The sequence below is a fragment of the Gymnoscopelus microlampas genome (genome assembly GCF_963454915.1).
Source record: "Gymnoscopelus microlampas genome assembly, chromosome: 4".
Lineage (NCBI taxonomy): Eukaryota > Metazoa > Chordata > Actinopteri > Myctophiformes > Myctophidae > Gymnoscopelus > Gymnoscopelus microlampas.
Genome location: NC_139941.1, coordinates 16,040,669 through 16,063,346, shown reverse-complemented (window position 1 = coordinate 16,063,346; position 22,678 = coordinate 16,040,669). Strand labels below are relative to the sequence as shown.

The 22,678-nt window shown below is 44.4% G+C and overlaps 2 protein-coding genes across 2 annotated transcripts in view; both read left to right on the top strand.

Annotated features, from left to right (window-relative positions):
* rtn4r (reticulon 4 receptor) overlaps positions 1-19,742 on the top strand; it is an 82,995-nt gene extending 63,253 nt beyond the window's left edge. The window contains exon 2 of the mRNA XM_084054970.1: positions 18,178-19,742. Within this exon, the coding sequence (XP_083911096.1) occupies positions 18,178-19,565 (1,388 nt within the window). The 3' untranslated portion in view covers positions 19,566-19,742. The remainder of the gene's footprint in view (positions 1-18,177) is intronic.
* The window catches only part of cabp7a (calcium binding protein 7a), a 688,996-nt gene that overhangs the window by 453,233 nt on the left and 213,085 nt on the right, over positions 1-22,678 (top strand). The window lies entirely within an intron of this gene.

Below are 22,678 nucleotides of genomic sequence, written 5' to 3'. Positions count from 1 at the left end.
CAAAAAAAACATTTTTGTTTTCAAAAACCGATACCGATATTTTCCCGATATCAATTTTTATGCTAATATCGGCCGATAATATCGGGAGGCCGATAATATCGGACATCCATAGTTTCCAGTCTAGTTTAGCCTAGTTTAGTGGTTCTCAACCTGTTTAATTTCAAGCACCCCCAGTTTAATATACATTAGGCCACGGACGAACTATTTGATATCATGTTCTATCTCTGGGATACCGATCTACACTGTAAAACCCTCACAGTTTATTTAACTCTCAGTCAGTGTATCATATCCCCAGGAGCACATTACCCTTCACGACACCTGAAGTAAAGGTCGGCCCAGTCAGTGTCAAATACCCCCAAACACTGGCAGTGTCAGTGAAATGATTTATATTGAGCTAATATGGCCATTTATTCTATGAAAGAGGTAGGGACGTGTGTGCTCTAAACTCAAGGCTTTACTATAGGGTTAAAAACAGATGTGAGAGGCCAGCATGAAAGTCCATAAACAAAAAGAAGGGGCTTGGCACTGCACGCTGAAAGTCTTTCATCTTTCAAAGATGAAAACTGAGGCTCTTTATGTGCAAAAAATAGTCCATTACTTACAAAAGTGCAAAAAGTGACATGGTGAAATAAAGTGACACGGTGTTGATGATGGTCTGAGGACCGAAACGTCCACTCTCTGTGTCACTTTATTTCTCCATGTCACTTTTGCCTCTAAAGAGCTTTAGTTTTCATCTTTAAGTGTGCGAGTCCCTTCTTTTTGCTTATGGACATTTATTCTATGAGGAAGGACTTTTGTGACCTTGTCGTTTCGTGTATCGATGTCCAACTGCCCTCTCGTCTCTGGTCCTACGTTGAGGGTTAGGCCAGCTTCAGAGGGTGGTCTGTGTAGGGGACATGGTGTTAATTATGTGTTTGGCAGTCTGCTCAGGCTCGCCACACTCGCTTTCCGCGCTGTTTGCCAAGCCCCACCTTCTTGGTGGATGATTCGAAGCCGGCCCGACCTCAGAGCAGAGGCGATTCAGCAGGGTCCAAATACACCGGCGTGGTGTGTCTGAAATGTTGTGCCGATTCTATAAATGTCTTCTAAATCCTAACAGTTTTCTGAAAATGCCATGTCAAGGACCCCCAGAATGATATGTATTTGGCCGCGGACCCCCATCTCAAAACATTTTTGTTTTGTTTTGTAGATTTGAGGAAAAAATGTAAAAATATATACGGTATATTCAAAGATTTTCACGATTCTTCAAAAATAGCAGATCTACAAGCTCATAGCGCGGCACGAAGTGACGCGCTATGAGCTTGTAGATCTGCTATTTTTGAATAGCCAACCAATGTGCTATAATCGTCGGTGTCCAGCCAGGACCAACTAACTCCATTTTCAGTTTTTTTTTTTTTTTTCATAAATCGACGCTATTGAACACCCTTTAGGTCTGTGTAAAATATCAAAACATTTGAACCAATGAAAAGTATTAAAAAGCGCCTCTGACGAAAACTCCCAACTCCATTGGATCCTCAAACTGTCCGTCAAAAACAAACAACTCCCCCCTCTCCTCTACAGCGCTGCTTTTCAACAGCATGAGTAGAGCGCGTTGCGCAGTGAACGAGGAGGAGGACCACGTAAACAAGCTCCCCGTAGTCTGTTAAAACTATGCAGTGTACCTGTTTATCAAACTTAGCACTGACGCTAATGTTATGAAAACAAGTAATTATATTTCTAAAATCTATTAAGTGTTTAATGAGGAGAGCAATGTGACAAGAAGAAAGGCGTTCATAGCATTTCTGTCGCGCTATTCTACTACCTCTTTGCAGAAGTTATTGTAATATTTAAAGTCCTGTTTATTATTGTAGGCCTATATAATAAGTGGCATGAAGCATCAGGGCATTAATTCACACGTTGTTGTGATGCATTGTGAGCTTGGAGATCCATTGTTAGCTTTTGAGAATTTGTACCCTTTTGAAACCTCTCCCTCAGCAGCGAGTGGAGCTACTGTTGTTTGGACACCTAACTCCACTTCAGCTTGATTTCTGCTCGTCTGAAACTGCTAACTCCACTTGCGCTGGGTAAAGTGTTGATTTACCCGCGATTTGGTTAAAGTGTTGATAATATAATGACACTTGCAAGTATCTGACAATATATAAAGTCACTATACCAACTTTGATGAGGTAGTATTGCTTTGTTTTAAAAATATAAGGTTTTCTTCATTTCCTGAAAAACGTATATTTTGTTTTTGCGTTTCCTGAACAATGAGCGTTTTGGAGTTAGCAGTTTCTGGCTGGACAGCAGAGATATACAGTATATAGCTAAAATCTAGAATGACATGATGCTTTCCCAGTTTCGATGGGTTAAAGTTATCTCTGGTAACTGTGCAAGTTGGGCGGTGTGAGGCTACTTTTATTGTTCTCTGTTGTTCAACTCTGCGAGAGTGCAAAATGGAACCAAATGGACCCGTAACGGTCCATTTGGTTCCATATTTGTGCACTTTCAGAGTTGCAGACCCGTAAGGGTCCACTTGCACCACTGGTGGTCCCCCGGAGCCGGACGCTAACAAACAGAATCAGAATTTATTGTCACATCACAGGTTCAAAGGTGTAAAAAAGTGGGCGAAATTTGCTGTTATTTCCAAGTAGAAAAAATAAGAGAGGGGCGCGTGGCGGGGAAATCAACAAAAGACATTTACGTATACACAAAGCATATCCATCAGGCACAGTATGTACATGAGGTTAGACATAAGGTTCATCAACATAGCACTGTACATAATAATAGACATTAAGGTGCAAAAAGAATATCAGCGCGTTGTACACGAGACATTAAGGTGCAAAGAGTGTTAGCGCATGGTCAGGTTCAACCACATACGGTGGTTCTAAGCAATTTAAGAGTCCTTCCCTTTGCTTTTTTTTTTCTTCCTCCGGCAAATTTCCGGCCCCTGCAATCCTTCACACCATCTAAATGGATCACTTAGAGAATGACTTTGGTTTGGTCCGGGCCAGTCATGGTCTAAGTGCTTACTTGATGTATTTGGCCCTCCATTGTAACTCACAGGAAAACAAGAGTTCATCTCATACTGGTTCTCTCACTGACAGGCAAGAACAAGTGCCAGTCCGAAGGGGGCTGCAAGCTGTCGAACGCGGGATTTTTGCAGTAATGAACCTGTCAGAGAGACTTGGGAGTGGATAATGTTAATGCCTGCACAGTGCACATACACACCCCCAACCCCACCCCGGACTGGACTACAGGTTACGCCATGTTCAGCGCTCAGACCACTTGAACATGTGTTTTTCTCATCTTCTCAAGCTAAAGTGCCTGTCACTGTGACTCTCAACGGCCTCTCCGGCTGACACTTTACATAAGAGTCCAAAGCTTTTTATCCGCCACTTACGGCAGTGGTTCTCAAAGTAGGGTCCGGCCGGGGACCCCCAGGGGTCCTTCGGAGGGGGGGGGGGGGGGGGGGGGGGGTTCTAAGGGGGTCCCCAGCAAAAATGACAAATCAGTTCGATATACTTTGATTATTAAAAAATAACTGATCTACAAGCTCACAATGCATGCCAAATTGTAAAAGACTATATCATTTAGAAAATAAAATATATATATATATATTACAACACAAATCTTGTCATTAGGGGGTCCCTGACACAAAACCTTTTAAAAAAAGGCTCTCCATGATTTAATTCATCAAAAAATAACTGATCTACAAGCTCACAATGCATGCCAAATTGTAAAAGACTATATCATTTAGAAAATAAAATATATATATATATATTACAACACAAATCTTGTCATTAGGGGGTCCCTGACACAAAACCTTTTAAAAAAAGGCTCTCCATGATTTAATTCATTTCAATTTGGCGTTTGCCCCTGACTTACAGGGTGCTCTGGCATGTAATCCGCCAAGCGAGTCATTAGGCCTCATTCCCGTTTGTGCCAGTAATAACACATTATGCTCAGCCTGAGGGGTTTGCAACCTCACCCATTTCAAATTGAGGGTTATTGCTTCTAAAAAGGCCCAGTAAACACCACCCCCCCACCCCTCCCCCTCCCAATGCAAATGCACCGGCCATGAGTCAATTTCTGGCCATGGCCTGGAATGTTGTAAAGAGGCATTTTTCCTCTTTTAATGAGCACCTGGAAATGGGGTTCTGCCGACATTGTCAGAACGTGCATGGCATCGCCTTATGGGAAATGGAACCAAATGAACCCTAAGGGGTCCAATTTAGACCTATATCCGCGTGGGAAATTGTTCGGCTTCAGCCTGCCGATTGCTGCCCAAGTGGTCAGACTTGAGCTGGTTCCATTTGGTCACTCTCAAGAGTTATGGGGGTCCGTGGACCTATAATGCTGTTCAGACTGTTCATGTAAGCTAATGTAAACCAGCACAGCGTCTGCCCTGAGACCGGTGTTGCCAGATTCTGTGAGAGAAACAAGCAACCAGCTCTAGGAAAACCAGCCCAAAAGAAGCGACTCAGCATCAAGTGTTGGACTGGGGGGTAAGTCCCTGCGACATACTTGTGTCACTCTAACCTCAGCACAGCAAACATCGCTCTATTCTGCCTCTGATTGGTTGATTAGGCATGAGGTGGGACGATTGGTGTTGGCAGGGTAAAATATCAGAGTAAGCCAATCAGAAGCAGAGTTGGGCGGGTCTTGCCTTCGCCGCCTCCTCTGTGTGAGTGTGTGTGTGTGTGTGTGTGTGTGTGTGTGTGTGTGTGTGTGTGTGTGTGTGCGTGTGTGTGTGTGTGTGTGTGTGTGTGTGTGTGTGTGTGTGTGTGTGTGTCTGTGTGTGTCTGTGTGTGATGTGTGTGCCTGAACACTTGCCAGTTCGAGTGTGAGCCTTCCATCACCGTCTGTTCCAGTCTATTTAAGCCAAGGCAGAACTAAACAGACTGATTGCAAGGCATGCTGTTGAAGACATGCTTCCTGTATCAACAGTAGAGTATGTTGTCGTGTATACTCCTTTTCATCACAGTGATAATAATAGCTACAATGATACATGGAATTTGAGAGTTGTGAGTCGTCTTGGATTACCAGGTAAACAATTTTACCTGGCATCTGTCTAAATAACGTGCTATCTAAACATTTGTGGTCGAGAAAAACTATAATCGGGAACGAGTTCGACCAAGACGTGTCTGCATAGTAGCAATATCTCGGTCAGTCGCTAGCATCAATCGCAGGAGAAGGTGGTAAAAAGGTGGGGTACAGGGAGAACCCCATAGCTCTGGAGAAATGAGAAATGGACCCCCCACACCTCTTTCACAGTTTGGGACCAGGGTTGCCAGATCTGCTTATTATAATTTCCCCGCAAGATTGTATTTGAAAATAGCGGATCTACAAGCTCACAACGCGTCGCGATGCGACGCGTTGTGAGCTTGTAGATCGGCTATTTTCAAATAGCTGATGTACATGTTAAAGTGCTCACGTGGCTCATAGTCGCTTCTTTTGGGCTGGTTTTCCTAGACTTGGTTGCTTGTTTCTCTCACAGCATCTGGCAACACAGTTTGGGACCCAGGAGGGAGAAGAGTCCAGGATGTGTGGAGCGTTGTTCAGGGTGTTTTTCGGGGAAGTCTTTGACAGCATTTCTGTATGTATCAGTATTGAAGGTATGGGGGTGGCTATGCCTTAGGTTGTCTTTTAGACCAACATCAGTGTTTTTGTGCTCCGTGGACGCAGCAACGCGGGAGCCAATGGAGGGGAGCGGAAAAGGGGGTAGACGTGTGAACATTTTGGCTGGTTGAAGACCATTTCTGGATCATTTTGGAGGGGCTTAAGAGTGAGCATGCCGGGAGGCCAGTAAAAAGAGAGAGTTACAGTAGTCCAAGCTTTGAGATGACTTATAGGCCTGGATAAGTAGCTGGCCAGCAGACTCCATGGGCGAGGAAGGGTGTAATCCTTAGAATGCTATAAAGTATAAACCTACGGGAGCTATACCACTTACATCACAGATTTTCAAAATTATATTTTGTTCCAGGGACCCCCCCCCCCCCCCCCCTCCGGAAGCAAAGATTTGAGTTAAAACTGTTGTTTATAAAGATATATGTATTCAAAGATTTGCACTTTTTTTTTTCAAAAATAGCAGATATACAAGCTCGTAGCGCGGCACTCGGTGCCGCGCTACGAGCTTGTATATCTGCTATTTTTGACTAGCCAAAGAAATCCAAAAATATTTTTGGGCAAGCTTATAGATCGGCTATTTTTGCTATTTTTTAAGCCATTTCTCTGCTCTATCTGCTATTTTTGAAAAAAATCGTGAAAATGTGTGCAAATCTTTGAATGCTTGTATATCTGCTATATTTGAATAGCCAAATAAATCCTTTTTTTTTTTGCAAGCTTATAGATCGGCTATTTTTGCAATTTTTTTGAAGCCATTTCGCAATAGGGGGCAGCTGGAGTCTATCTGTGGCTATATTTGGGGGGTCCTTGGCATGGAAAAGTTTTGGAAACCCTTCTCTGACATACATCAGCGTTGCTCCATGCATGCACGGTCGGTACAGTAGCAGTATAAATAACAAACTGTGCTGTGCCTCTCTGCTAGACAGCACCACGCAAGCCAAACTAGGGCACGCTGCTGAGTTTCTGCTCCTCTGTGGTTTCATGGAGTACATTTTGGACACCCCCGCACAACGCCCTCCTCCTCCTCCGTCAGCTGATGCCTTACAGTATTCTCAAGCTCGCATTACTTGCATTCTACATCTTTTTTTTTGGGGGGGGTGTTTTCCTATGTGAAAATGCCCATGTCTCGCTTTAATCTCCACGGTAGCACATATACTGTGTATATAACCTTTAGTCAAGTGACAGCCCCATTCGGCCTAATACAGCACTTTGCAGCCACGAGGGTTTTCATCCTCCTCTGCAGTGCTGGGAAGTAACTAAGTACCTTTACTCAAGTACAATTTTTGAGTTTTTTTGTTTGTTTTAGCTTCACTTGAGTATGTCGTACGTTTTTCAATGCCTTACACTTCTAGTTCACTACATCTCAGCGGCAAATATTATTTTTTTACTCCACTACTTTGTAGTTATCATTATTATTACAAAACATACATCAACCAATTAAGCCGCGATTAGGGCGCGATGTGACCTGTTGTGAGCTTATAGATGTGCTAAGATTTTGAAATTGTTTGAAGAATTGGAACACAGTTGTGGTGTGAGCGAGCCCTTACGTATCAGAATCAATCAAGCAAATGCAGAGCAGGTGCGTGTACATTAACTCACGTCAAATTCTGAAAACTGGACATTAACTTGTAACAGTGTATTTCTACATTGCGGTATTTCAACTTTTACCAAAGTAAAACATCAGAGTAGTTGTTTTTTTTTCCCCCACCACTAACCTTTGGACAAGTGACAGCCCTATAGGCGTATTAACACAGCGCTCAGGAAACCAGGCCATGTTTTCATCCTCCTCTCTCTCTCTGGTTGCCTCAGTTATTCATGAGGCCATCTGTTTGGACGAGTGCTGTGTCACATGTGTGTCAAACAGGCCCTCGTCTGTCCCTCCGCCCCCCCTCCCCCCTCCCCCTACTCGTCTGCTAATTGTGTCCTCTGCATGCTGAAACATCCTTAGACACCCATGCAACACCAATGCCGAGAGACCCTCTCTCTCTCTCTCTCTCTCTCTCTCTCTCTCTCTTTCTCTCTCTCTCTCTCTCTCTACCCTGCAATATCTCTCTCTTTCTCTCTCCCTGTGTCCTTTCTTTCTCTCTCTCCGTTCGCCCGTCCTTTGTGTCCTAGACAACCTGTTTGATCTCACGCACGCATCTTTATTTAACCCATTAAGACCGGGAATGTATCTGTGTCACACAAACATCTCTTTGGCTATTCAAACATAGCAGCTATACAAGCTCATAGAGCTCATATGAGCTTGTAGATCTGCTATTTTCGAAAAAATATGAAAAGTTGTGCAAATATTTGTTTTGTTTTTTTGCTGATTTTTGTAACTCAAATCTTTGCTTCTGGGGGTTCCTGGAACTAAATATTTTACAAATGTTCGCTTTAAAAAATATATAATCCAAGATTTTGCCACAAATTTTCAAAAATAGCAGATCTACAAGCTCAGTGCCGCGCTATGAGCTTGTAGATCTGCTATTTTTGAATAGCCCAAAGACATCTAAAAATGACACACAGATGTGTTCCCGCTCTTAATGGGTTAAGATCACAGCACCGGGTTGATCGATGCGGTGCATGGGTAAGTGTGTGTGCGTGTGCCGTGCGTGTGTGTGCACCGTGCACACATGAATGTGCCCGTGCGAGTGCCCTTGAGGGACGCCGTCTCGTATTGTTGTCACGGAGGAAGTTGGATGATGAATCATCCAGTCAAATATGCCGGGGCAGAAAATTAAAATGTTTTAATTTTTTTGTCGCCGTGAACTAGTGGCGTACGGGATCACAGTATCGGCTCCGACGCCCTTGGCGGTCGTGTGTGTGTGGGGGGGGGGGGGGGGGGGGTGTAAAGTAACTAAGTACATTTACTCAAGTACTGTACTTAAGTACAATTATGAGATACTTTTACTTTACTGGAGCGTTTCCAATTGTCTATACGTTTACTTCTACTCCACTACATCTCAGAGGCAAATTATTGTACTTTTACTCCACTACAATTATTTGAAAACTTTAGTTGCTAGTTACTTTGCAGACATAAAGATATAAAGATATAAAGGATTATATTATAAAACATACATTAACCACTTCAGCCCTATTTTATAATACCTAGGCTATTTGAAAATGGCCGATCTACAAGCTCACAATGCGTCGCATCACGACGTGTTGTGAGCTTGTAGATCTGCTATTTTCAAACATATTAGTACTTTTACTTTTGGTACTTTAAGTACATTTTGATACCAATACTTTTGTATTTTAACCCAAGTCAATTTTTTAATTCTGGACTTTTCCTTGTAACGGAGTACTTTTAACATTGCAGTATTGTTACTTTTACTTAAGTGAAGCATTTGCGTACTTTCTCCCACCACTGGGTTCTTGTGCAGAGGGGGGGGGGGGCTACGTTATTATTTATGTATCTATACACGGTGTGAGCCTTAAAGGACGACTTCACCACTTTTCAACCTATCTTCATATAATTGGTCCTCACTAATACTCATGATAAAATGGTACAATTTTTTTCTACTCGGTCTGTGTCTCAGAGGAGGGCTGTGGACAGTTCAGAGTCCCGTCTACCAGTGACATCATCAATGGGGAATCCAAGCTAATAGAAACTGCAGGCTTTCTATTCCTGGAAAGTTGCAATGCAATAAAAGAAGCCATTGTTCTCGTGTTAATAAAAATCTAAATAAAAAATGTGAAAGCTTGTTGGAAAAAAAAATCATGCCTAACGATGATGTCACTGGTAGACAGGTTTCTGGACTGTCCACAGCCCTCCTATGAGACACAGACCAAGTAGAAAAAAAATTGTACCATTTTATCATGAGTATTAGTGAGGACCAATTATATGAAGATAGGTTGAAAAGCGGTGAAGTCGTCCTTTAAGGTATGGAACACGGTACAGTAAAAGCCAATGTATACAACCTTGCGCGGGGAGAGGCCGTGCCGTGGCTATATTAAGAGCAGAGCAGGCAACCCCCAGTGCAAAAACACACACAATAAAATAGGATGGTACAGAAAGAGGCCAACGCACGCCGTCCCTTTTGGAGGGAGGGGCCGTGATTCATCTTTTCAAACAGAGACATCCCTTCCCTTCTTCTTCTTCTTCTTCTTCTTCTGGCCCAATCCCAATCCCTTCAAAGCAAAGACCCCCATGATGATGAATCAGGGGAGCGAGTGTTCCTGGGGTGCGGCAGGCAGTGTCGGAAAGTAACCGAGTACATTTACTCAAGTACTGTACTTAAGGACACTTTTGAGGCACGTTTACTTTACTTGAGTATTTCCGTGTCTTGATATTACCTTATGCTGTACTTCTACTCCCTTACATCTCAGGTGCTTGTAGATCTACTGTTTTTTGAAAGGTTTTGACAAATCGTGCAAACGTTTGGGAGAGGAAAAAGGGAGATTCTGCATAATGAGTACATTTACGGTTTGCACTTTAACCACTTAAAACCGTGTGTGGTTGACCGGAGTGCCTCGGGGCTCTATACTAGGGTCTTTTCTGTTTTCTGTTATTGAGGGGAAAGCGTTGGCTGAAAATAGACGATCGACAAGCTCACAACACGTTGTTGTGAGCTTGTCGATCTGCTATTGTCTGTGAATGCTTATTTTTACTCAATATTTGTTTTACTTGAATGAAAAATGGGGGTAGACCTCCTTCTTCCACCACTGCTTATAAGAGCCTGAGGAAGGCGTCCATGGAAGACTCTGTCAGCCGCGAGACAAAGGAAGCAGCACGACCACCTCCTGTCTTCCTTTTGCCGCAAGGTGCCAGGGATGCATGCAAATGAACACGCAGCCACGCTCAGTCATGCAACGCTGCGTTAAGCAAACAAGGCATGGCTGCCCTCCCTCCCTCCCTCCCCAGTGTTGCCAGAGTTTGCGAGAGAAATAAGGGTACCAGGTCTATGAAAACAAGCCCCAAAAGAAGCGACTATAGGCCAACATGAGCACTTCAAAACCTATAAGCGTTGTCTATTTGAATGTAGCCAATCTACGAGCTTGTAGATATGCTAATCTTGAGGGAAATTAAGTGCAAAATGTAGAATATTTTTTAAACGATTTAACAACACAAATCTGCTACGGGGGGGTCCCTGGCACAAATTATAATTTCAGATGGGGTCCATGGACAAATACACATGCATATGCATATGGGGGTCCTTGACATGAAGATGAACCACTGGCTTAAACAGTAATAAAAAAAAGAAAATCTGAAGAAAGCCCAAATAAGCAAAGTTACACTTTAGAAACAAGCCCCGCCGCCCAAAAAACGCAACCCACAAAAGACGAATATTTACAAGCAAGTTTACAGAAAAACAAGCCCAAAGTCGCTTATGATAAGCAGACCTGGCAACACTGTTCGCGCCCCGCCCGGGCCGCAATCATGCTATGTGCATTGCTGTCTGTATAGCGTCCTCAGCTCCGGTATGTGAGGAGAGGAGGGGGCGGGAGGGTGTATTTTGCCAAGACATATCACTGATGAGCGTTTGTCTGACAGAGTTTTGTTAACCTGCCATGTCTTCTCATGCTAGAAGAGCTTGTCGTCTTAACAAGAGGGGGGGAGGAGGCTTAGAGTGATGTGATTTCCTCAGGGCTGAGAGGACTACACAGTGTTGTGCCTGTGTTATGCTCCTGTCAGGCAGGCGAGAATAGCCGATATACAAGCTCACAACATGGCTCAGTTGCGACACATTGTGAGCTTGTACCTCTGCAATTTTTTGGCACGTGGCGCCGCCGTATAACTCAGGCTTCCGTCAGATGCACATTTAAGAGCGCTCGTCTACCCCTTAAACAGAGTGATTCGCTATATTATTGCACAGAGTTCCAAATATCAAGGCCCGGAATGAGGAGACTTGGCACTAACTGATAGTCATGTTTTGACACAGGAGATATAGGGAGAGATTAAGCACTGAAACCAAAGCTGGCAGGACATGATAAGGGACACTTTTTTTGGGGGAAAAGGGTTTGTTTCTTGCTAGGAGCTTTGATGACACACTTTGGCTATATCGTTTGCAGATATGAAAGTTTGTTTCAAATCACTGTTAGGTAAACAGGAAGCACACAATATTTATATTATGTTTTTTTTTTTTTTTAACACATCGGGTGCCAAACACAGTAAAAAAACGTGTTTTCAGAGAGTAGCGCTTAGGTGCCGAACACGGTAAAAACCATGTTATCAGTCTTTTTGTTTGTTTCCACAAGGGGAAGCGCAGCTCTGGAATCACCCACGGTGACTCAGAGAAGGAAGGGATCACCGTGCCAAAAAACATGGCTCCCCGTCCGCTCCCGTTCTATCTCCTTGATAAAAACCTCTGTATCTTCTTGACTTTTTACATTGGGGAAAACGAGTCATTTTCGATGGGCGATTACTCCGTAATGGCGAATCGCGTGAGAGATGTTATTGTTCCAAGCATTAGCCAGGACCAACGATCGTCGTGCACGCATCCATTGTTTGCGTGTGGGTGCATCGCCATGGAGTCCACAGCTATAAACAGCACAGCGTTCCAAACGGTGAGATCTCTGGCACTCAACGTAATCTGTTTTAATAAAACGCTGGCACCCGTTGTGTTAATTGAGATCTGAAGCATCAAGCATATAAGAGAGGACAGAGAGGATGAGATCCGATCGATCAATGGGGGAGAACCAAACTCTTACATCAGCTGTGATGCCTTGGTTCTCAAACTTGTATTTACTTCAAGGACCCAGTTTGGTACTGTATGTACAGTAATAGGCCAAGGACCCCCATAACTCTGAGAGTGTATTTGTACCCTCTCAGAGTTACATACAGTACAATAAGGGTTCCACCACTGCCGGTATACAGTACAGATCCAGGTCAAGGTGGAAGGATGTGAGAGGTCTCTACTGTGAAGTCCACAGGCTCTTCACATAAGAGCAGCGAGGGAGAAAAAAAAGCAGGGCTGTGGTGGTATGACAACGTTTTTTGTGAGTCACCAGGGGGGGTCCCTGGACCACCGGACAGGTCGGTTGGTTTGTCTAGTCTGTCTTCTGAACCTAATCTTGCAAAACCGCTGGACCGATCAGCGCCGAATCTCTTGTGCGAACAGAAATGTCTCCAACTTGTCACATCATATTTTATACATTTTGAAATATTTTATATATATGTTTTACAATGGAAGTCAGTGGGGTTCTAATCAGGTTGAAACCTTGCCCAAATTTGGAGTCGTATAGTGTGTCATAGATACATCCTAGATCAGTGGTTCTCAACCAGTGGTCCGGGGACCACCATTGGTCCTTGAAGGGGTTCCAGGTGGTCCCCGGCCAAATGAATAGTTAGGAACCAAATTGATCCTTATGTGCTAGGGTCCATTTGGTTCCATTTGTACACTCTCAGAGTTAAATGAACACTAATGCTGATGATACAGTGTAGATTGGGACCCCCAAGGAATCAAAATGATTGAGTCCCTGGCATATCTTTTCAAATAGGGGTCCGTCCGTGGGCTAATATGTGTCAATTTGGGGGTCCTTGACGCAAAAAAGGTTGAGAACCACTTGTCCGGGCTGGTCAACATGAAGTCCAAGATCCACACAGGGGCCACGCCGTTCGAACATATGGATCCCAAAAACCTGTAAACCCGAGCCCTGGAAACATATAGCAGCCCTATAGCCACTGATATATACCCATGTATGAAGATGCAGCGGGCGCGCACCACGGATATATAATTGCTCCAAAAGATGATGATCCTTTGGAGCGGGTGTGCAGAGAACGCTAACAAAGACAAGGCAGCACAATGCCACCGTCTGAAGGGAAAAAGGGTGCGTTGACACGCGGCGCGTGGGTGGAAATCGCATGTTAATGAACAGACAGCACGGTGGAGGGAGGGAGGGGGGGGGGGGCTTGGATGAATGAAGACAGCATATAAGCGGAGATACGGCGGAGCGTTGCTCTGCGGTAAAATATTGCTATTGTTAGGCGAGACAGAGAGAGGGAAAAAAAAGTGCTGCGATGCAGAAAGAGCGGAAAAGTCTTGACAGCTTTTCAGTGTGGCATGAGCCTGACGGGCTGAGCGGGGAGGATACTGGAGGGGAAAGTGCAGCAGAGGGATGCTGTCAGGCCAACGCCAGAGCTCCGTTTAACAAGGTCCACAGATGAGCCGCACCACAACACACACTCTGCAGCCAGATGAGCAGGGGAGGGAGGGGGGGAGGGAGGGAGGGAGGTGCTCTTTTTTTTTTTTGTAGCAATACAAAAAAAATGTTACAAAAAAAATTACAAACAAGTATAGGATCAAATCCTTTATTAAAATTGTCATGTACTGTACTGTATATACTTACAATACCATATTAGAAGTACTTAAGTTTTTCGAAAATAACCAATACAAGCTCACAACGCTGTCATTGTATAGTGCAGTAAAATGTGCAATATTTGCCTCTGGGTAGTGGAATAGAAGTACTGTATAACGTATTGAATGAATGGACATATACCGGTATTCAAGTAAAGTAAAAGTACAGCACTTAAGTAAATGTACTTATAGTTACTTCCCACCACTGGGAAGCTGGGAGGGCTGGGTAGAAAAGAAGAAAAAAGAAGCTCATGCATTTTGCAGTGCTTCTCTACCTGTCATGCCGTCTGGGACACTCTCATGTCGGTCGTAAACCTTGTATGTGGAAAACTGTTACTTTTCAGGAAAGGGGGAAAAAATTACCTGTTTCCCAATGGATCCAATGTAGTTATTATTTATGTTACAAGCTCTTGTAAATACTTGGTTGAATATTAATAAACCCACAGAGAGACTTATATTACATCAATAATGGCAAAGATTTAGAAAAAAAAAACACCCAGTGTGAAGTGGGCGGTGTGGTCACAGTGGTCATCACAGTGATGGAAGTTCACTTAAAGAAAAGTAATATTTCTGAAGTGTGTGGTGCCATTTATTAACAATAAACAATGGTTGGTCCACAATGGGTGATTCACTTAAAAAAAAAACATAAATGTGTTTTTTTTAAGTGCATAGTCCTATTTATAGGGCCATGCACATGTGTCATGTGTTCACTAGCCAATCACAGTCCTGAATAGGGGTTGGGGGGGTACAATGGTGGCCAATCACGGTGCAGGGTTAGGGGGGTGCAATGGTGGCCAGTGATTTGCATTGAATGTGCAGGGTTAGGGGGGTACAATGGTGGCCAATCACAGTGCAGCGAATGTCGATGTCCAAACCTCACATATGGGGCGGTTGCACCGCCCAAAAAATGCAAGATTAACCCATTAAGGCCCGAGTCTGATCTACAAGCTCATAGCGCAGCACTCGGTGCCCGTCACATTGCAACACGTCACATTGCAACACGTTGTGAGTGTGTACATACTGTTAGCTCAGATATTGTTGCTACGTTTGCACAAAGATACAAGATATAAGTTATAAGAAGTTTATTGTCATATGCACATGTAAAAACACATGTGTTTACAACACTGGAATTCTTCCTTTGTCTTTGTCCACCGTGCACATAAAGGTGTCACGCCTGCAATGGTGGGCGCCATCTTAAATTGCATGACACTGTCATACGACAAAGTATATGGTAAAATAGAGCATAAGTGGTTAAAGGGTGACCAAAAGCATACATTTATGGGGTGGGGGGAAAGGTTTAAAAAGATGGAATGGAATATGGATATCGTCTCGGTCCGTTACTTTTTATGATTCAAATTCAAAAACGGCAAAAGTAGCAGATCTACAACCTCAAAACGTGGCGCTACGCGGCGCGTTTCGCGCTTGCGGATCTGCTACTTTTGTGTGACGCTGTAGTATGACAAAGTAGGGCATAAACGTACTAAAAAACACAAAAGTTAACCCTTAAGACCTGGAACGCATCTGTGTCATCTTAGATTTGAGCTAAAAAGCTTTATTTTACACTTTGGCTATTCAAAAATAGCAGATATACAAGCTCATAGCGCGGCACCGAGTGCCGTGCTATGAGCTTGTATATCTGCTATTTTTGAAAAATCGTGAAAATGTGTGAAAATCTTTGAATGTATATTATTTTAAAGCAAACACTTTCAACTCAAATCTTTGCTTCTGGGGGTCCCTGGAACAAAATGTTTTGAGATGGGGGTCCGTGGCCAAATACATATCATTTTGGGAGTCCTTGACATGAAAAAGTTTGAGCCCCACTGATCTAGAACCATGCGTTTTTCAGAAAACTGTTGGGATTTAGAAAACGTTTGTAGAATCGGCTTCAGGTGAAAATATGGAGATGCAAGGTTTCCACCTGACAGCCACGATGTGTACGCTATAGCAGGGCCTGGTAATCCTTACCAGGAGGCCAGGTGCCAGGCAGGGGGGGCTGTGAGATTCCGATTGGCGTGTCTGCCCTGACGCACTGAATCGAGAGACATCTCTGTGACACTTTGACACCCTCGCTCCTCCCTCAAGGAATCTGTGGCCCTCGGGTTGATGCGCCGGCTTGTTTCTTCTTCCTTTAGGTATAACACCAGCCATGTAAAGTCAGGAGTGATCATTCACATGCGGTAACTCAGCCTTTTTTTTTTGCGCCGATCCCCGTCGCCTGTGTAGCCAGCTCATCCGTGATACAGTTAGCCCCAGAAGCAGTAATAATTAATGCCAGCAAACCCGGAATCCGGCTCGGCATGCGCATGCCTTCGGGGCATACACACACACACACACACACACACACACGCTCACGCACACACAGACCTTCAGAAGCTGTAGTTACACATTTCTTCTACATCTCATCTACTTCCGTGCACTCAAAAACACCCCCGCTCAAAGGCTGCCCCCGGTGGTAGCAGCCCAGAGGGGCTCCGTAGCCCTCGCCCCGACCTAGTTATAACTCAGCGTCAATCTCCCCGGGTGGCCGCGGCGGAAAGGCCAAGCACACCGATCCTATCCGTGTCGGGGCTAATGTCAAACCTCTTAAGGCCCCTAGGGGTCTTCGACGGGGGGGGGGGGGGGGGTCTGTCCGGGACCCCTGCGGGGCGGTCCTCAGAGTTACTACCGGGGGGCCGCCAAATCTTTGTGTGATACGAACGTATTTTTCCATGAATGTTTTGAACCCTAGCATTCCTATCCTGAGGGGGAATATTACTCGAAAATAGCAGCTCTGCAAAGCTCACGGCGTTGTGAGCTTGTAGATCTGCTATTTTTGACAGGTTTGGTGTAGTAGAGGGGAAGAAGAGCAGACCAAGTACCGAGCCAAAGGTGGTTAAATGTCTGAAAATACACATTAACACGAATGCAACAGTTTGATAGTTTGGTGTAAACAAACAATAACATTAATTTACTCAACACTGATGATATATACAGCATGTAGTAGGTGGTCCCTGCTTCATCTCTCTCACTCAGCGAAGGGGTCCTTGGCCTGAAAAACGTTGAAGACCCCTGTCTTATCGTGAGACAAATAGCTAAAATGGCTGATCTACAAGCTCACAACTCATTGCAAATTTTGGAGCTATTTTTGGAAATTGTTTGACTACTGCAATGACATGCCCAAAGTATGGGGACGCCACGTAGTTAATTCCATCCACCCTAAGCTGCCTAATTCCACATAAAAGCTACCCACCCATATTAAATGAGTCAGGCTTCATGGGACCCTTTTCTGCTGCTCGGGCCTTCACGCTTGTGTTGGCAGCAGGGGGGCGGGGGGGCGCGGGGGGTCCCCCAGGTGCAAGCATCCATATACTCTAAACAGATGTCCTGAATCACTCGTGTGAATGGAGGATCCATCCTGTTTGTTGTGATACAACAAAGCCAACGGATCCTGAGTGTTAATTTTACTCGGAGAGTAAAATTGACCCGTTAGAAAAATGTTTCTGTTCACGTTGGTATCGTTGATTCGCAATGGTGTTGACTTACGATTGTGTTGCTATTTTGATTTCATTGAAAGTCACCGCAGTCATGATTTTTAAATAAAATTCTCAATAAAATGTCACTTCCAATGTGCTTTATATTCTGACGTTTCACTGCTATCCACATCCTGCAGCACAACAGCCATCCCGCTATTAAACTGTCAGTAGAAATTGCCAGTCAACCACACAGAGGTCTGAGCAGCAGTGTGGATCAGAGAGGTTTATGCTTAAACACTTAACCGAATTCAAACACAGTCTATAGATTCACAATGAACGCATGGGGAGGGGAAATGTGACTCTTTGTACAGATGTGCCACTTCAAAACTTCACACGTTACTGTTCTTTCCCTGAAAGTGCCCTGAAAATGCATTTTTTTTCCTCCCGGTTCTGCCCTTAAAATTGCACTGTTTTGCCCCTGAAAATAAGTGGTCACTACACCCCCCCGTTTTTCCCTTCAACAGACATCCATATACATGAGAACAAAAGAATGTGTGTTGAAGAAGGTGTCAGACTCATTATGAGGCGAAAGGTGATTTGAAGAGGTCCTTGACCAGTTGCTCAAATTAATTAGCATCATAAAAGCAGTGATCATCAAAATAATGCAGCATTTTAAATGCCCTTCTTTGTCCCTCTTATTACCCTGGGAATCCCCTGAAAATTTACTGTCTTGCCGATGGCAGGACATTTGAAGTTTTGAAATGGCACATCTGTATTTCGTTGCATAACATTACACTAACCACGTCCGCCCTTGTCTTTGTCTTTCTGTGTCTCCCAAAAAGGGGGTCGACTCCTGTTCCTGGTGGTGTGGCTGCACCTCGCGCCTCCGGCCGACGGCTGCCCCGCCAAATGCGTGTGCTACAGCGAGCCAAGGCCCACCGTGGCGTGCCAGCAGCAGGGACTGTTCTCCATCCCCACCGAGATCCCCGTGCGGAGCCAGCGGATCTTCCTCCAGAGCAACAAGCTGACGGTGGTGCGCTCCACCAGCTTCAGCTCGTGCCAGAACCTCACCGTCCTCTGGCTCTACTCCAACAACATCAGCCACATCGAGGCGGGCGCCTTCTACGGCCTGGAGAAGCTGGAGGAGCTGGACATCGGGGACAACGGCAACCTGCGCACCATCAGCCCCACGGCCTTCCGGGGCCTGACCAAGCTGCACACCCTCCACCTGCACCGGTGCGGCCTGTCGGAGCTGCCCGTCGGGGTGTTCCGCGGGATGTTCTCCCTGCAGAACCTCTACCTGCAGGACAACAACATCCTGACGCTGCACGACGACACTTTCCTGGACCTGGCCAACCTCACGTATCTTTACCTGCACAACAACAAGATCAAGATCGTGACGGACAACATGTTCCGCGGCCTGATCAACCTGGACCGACTGCTGCTGCACCAGAACCGCGTCGTGTACGTTCAGCCGAGGGCCTTCAGCGACCTGGGAAAGCTCAAGTCCTTGTTCCTGTTCTTCAACAATCTGACGGTGTTGACGGGGGAGACCATGGACCCGCTGGTGTCCCTGCAGTATCTCCGCCTCAACGGGAACCAGTGGATCTGCGACTGTCGGGCCAGAACCTTGTGGGACTGGTTCAAACGCTTCAAGGGCTCCAGCTCTCAGCTGGAGTGCTACCTCCCCGCGACCCTGGAGGGGAAGGACCTGAAGGGACTGAAGAGCGACGACTTGGAGGGCTGCGTGGAGACGACTCAAACGCAGACCAATCTCTTCAGCAGCTCCAAGACACACTCGGGTAAGTTCCCCTCCACAGAGAACCCCCTGGGAGAGGCCGTCCCCAGGTGTTGTCTGGGAGACAACGATAAGTCCTCCATCCTCTCAGGCAAGAGCCGCCAAATCACCAACAACCCCCTTAAGGAGAAGGAGAACATTTCCAAGACCAAATTCAAGGAGCCGGAGCGAACGAAAAATGAGACCCGGAACAAGCAGAGCGACGGGCCTCTGGGGACCCTGTCCGACACCCTCGATACGTCTTTGGAAAATCTAAATCCCGACCTCATAGACAATCTGGAACCCTCCGCGGCGCCAAACAAAAAGAAAAAGAAGTGTTCCAAAAAGCCCAAGTCGGACAGCAGCCATTGTCTCAAAGGCCAGGGATCCACAATTCGTGCGCTGCGACTTCCCCTCATCTCCGTGATCTGGATCTCTCTAGCCATGTCTTAGGAGCTCCCGATCAGGACTTGCAGATTGTTAATGCTCATGACAATGATTCAGAATCCCACAGTGACTTCTAAAAGCAGGCAGAGACTGAAGAACAAGAGGTCATGTTGCCCTCCCTTACGACAGGGGTATGGACAAACGGTAATAAAGATGTTAGAGTACATTTAACAAAATGGATGCCTTTACAGAACACTTCAGATCTGATGTATATAATGAATTGGTGCCCAAAATTGTTTGTTCTGTATGTACTTAACTGTACTGTGTCTAAGCTACACGTCGGAGACCCTCGGCCCTTCTTCCCATCCCCCCCCCAAAAAAAAGCTTTTACTGCAAAGACAGTGACTGCCTCGACAGACAGACTGCTGGAAAACTAAATAAAAAGAAATACAAAAGAATTAAAAAGAAATTACAGGAAATTAAAAGCCGAACGCACACAAAGAATGTTTGGGTCTGTTTATCAAAGAAGAATGATCTCCATTACCCATTATTTATTCAAAAGTGATGCATTTGTTGGGTACTGTTATGTTTTTTTGATAAGTAATTCAGTAAAGACAAATGTTTTTTTTTCGCCCCCATTTTCAGTTAAATTGCCATGACAGAAAGGGTATATGGGAAGCATTTACCGAAAGAATGCTGCTGAATTGTTCAGACTACGATGGAACCATAGATATGCATTTTATTTTACTTGTGTACAAGTATGAATATATTATAAATAAAAGTTCTTATTTCGTAGACCTTTCCGATATCGACTGTTATTTTCAGGTATATTAAAACTGCAGGGCCTTTATTATGCTGTGCTGTGTGTCTCTCGCCAAGATGCAACCTTGGAATGTATTATTGCACCCAAGATATTGCATTGCATATTCATGAGGAGAAAAAAAAACAACTAAGTGCATTGTATACTTGCAACTCGTGAAGTTATGCACTTTCTCTGATGTGCTGCTTTAAACAAGGTAAGAAGAATTATACTTTACAGTGAAACATTATTCTAAGATCATGTCAGCAAAACTGTTCTAAATGAGTACCGAAATACGTTTGAATCTAATGTGAGCAATAATGTCTGGCCTTATTACGTATCAGCAAACCATACTGCAAGCATGCAGAGAAACAGATCCTATTACTGTATCTCCCAGACGGATAGCAGGCCTACTGTGGTACTGTATGTTCGTTATTTTGGGGATGGGGGGTGGCGAGTCTCTCTTTGTTTAGAGAGACCTTTTTTTTTTTGTCAAATCTGGTTCATCTCTGCTATATAACAATTTAAAATAGGTTCTGTGCACAGCAGCCATATTGGAAATAAATTGGGCCTCTTCCTTACTTCCTTCACAGGTGTTACCAATGATACTAATGAAGGCTCTGTTCCATTTCGTGTAGCACAGTGGTTCTCAAACTTCTTTATTTTCAACGACCCCCATAACTCTGAGAGTGTACAAATGGAACCAAATGGACCCGTAAGGGTCCATTTGGTTCCATTTGTACACTCTCAGAGTTACACAACCGTAAGGGGCCATTTGGAACCCCCTCAAGGAACCATGAGGGTCCCTGGACCACACTATGAGACCCACTGGTGTGATAGAGTGTTTCCAGTGAGAACAACATGCACACTACCGGCGCCCTGACTCTGTTTGACCAGAATGGAACAGAGCCTTCATTAGCATAATTGGTAACACCTGTGAAGGTCTTTACAATATGGTTGCTGTGCATATATCCTCTTCAGGCATTTAGCAGACGCTCTTATCCAGAGCGCCTTGCAAGTGTTTATTGAGCTCTAGTCAATAAACTAGGTAAATAATCACATAATTAGAGAGAACCACGTATAGGCCCCTACAGAGGGCTAGGCTGCCAGGTGAACAATAAACCTAGCATCTGTCCAAAACACGTTTTCATTACAAGGCCCCCAGATACTGTGATTTAGGCCACGGACCACCGTAACTTTTACGGGTCCATTTGGTTCCATTTGTATAAACTCTCAAGAGTTACCGATCATTCAGCTGGGGACCCCCTGGAACCCCCTCAAGGACCCCACTTTGAGAACCGACACCAGTGGTGGAAAAAGTACTCACGTGTTTTACTTAGGTAAAAGTATCAATACTGCAATGTAGAAATACTCCGGAATTAAAAAGGTACTTGAGTAAAAGTACAAAAGTATTGGTATCAAAATGTACTTAAAGTACCAAAAGTAAAAGTACTAAAATGTTTGAAAATAGCCGATTCACAACGCACCGCGACGCGTTGTGAGCTTGTAGATCGGCTATTTTCAAATAGCCTCGGTATAAAACAGGGCTAAAGTGGTTAATGTATGTTTTATAATGTAATAATTTATACCTGCAAAGTAACTAGTAACTAAAGCTTTCAAATAATTGGAGTGGAGTAAAAGTAACAATATCTTTTTGGAGTAGAAGTAGATGTATTGAAAATTGGAAATACTCCAGTGAAGTAAACATGCCTCAAAACTGTACCTAAGTACAGTACTTGAGTAAATGCACTTCAGTTACGCCACGCCACTGACCGACGACACGCCATAGTGAGTGCAGAGCCTTCGGGCCAAATCCAATATGAACTCACTCGTGGCGGTGAGACCATTTGTCTGCTGCTATACTGGGCAGAAAAGAAATATACAACCACGGATTACCCCTCACTCCTGTCAGATGCATGCGCTCTGAACTTTTTACCTCAGACTTTAAACCTCTATCACTCTTATCTTTTTATCGGTCAAAGGACATACTATTGATCTAAGAAATAACACCCGTTTTTAGCATACATTTTTATCTGGCCTCTTTTTGATCTTCGGGTATTTTCCGCATCTGTTATTCTGGTCACAACAATCTCCCGGGGCTTGCGGAAAAAAAGATCAAACAAAATCAACGATTACATTGCGGTACACGAGCCAAAACAAGCCACTCAAATGAGACGCCATTTACACAGTATGCTGTAGCTTAACTCTTTAGGACCGGGAACGCATCTGTGTGTAATTTTTAGATTTTTTTGGGCTATTTTTTGAAAAATCGTGAAAAATCGTGGCAAAATCTTGTTTTATATATTTTTCAAAGCGAACGTTTATAAAATATTTTGTTCCAGGAACCCCCAGAAGCAAAGGTTTGAGTTACAAATGTCCG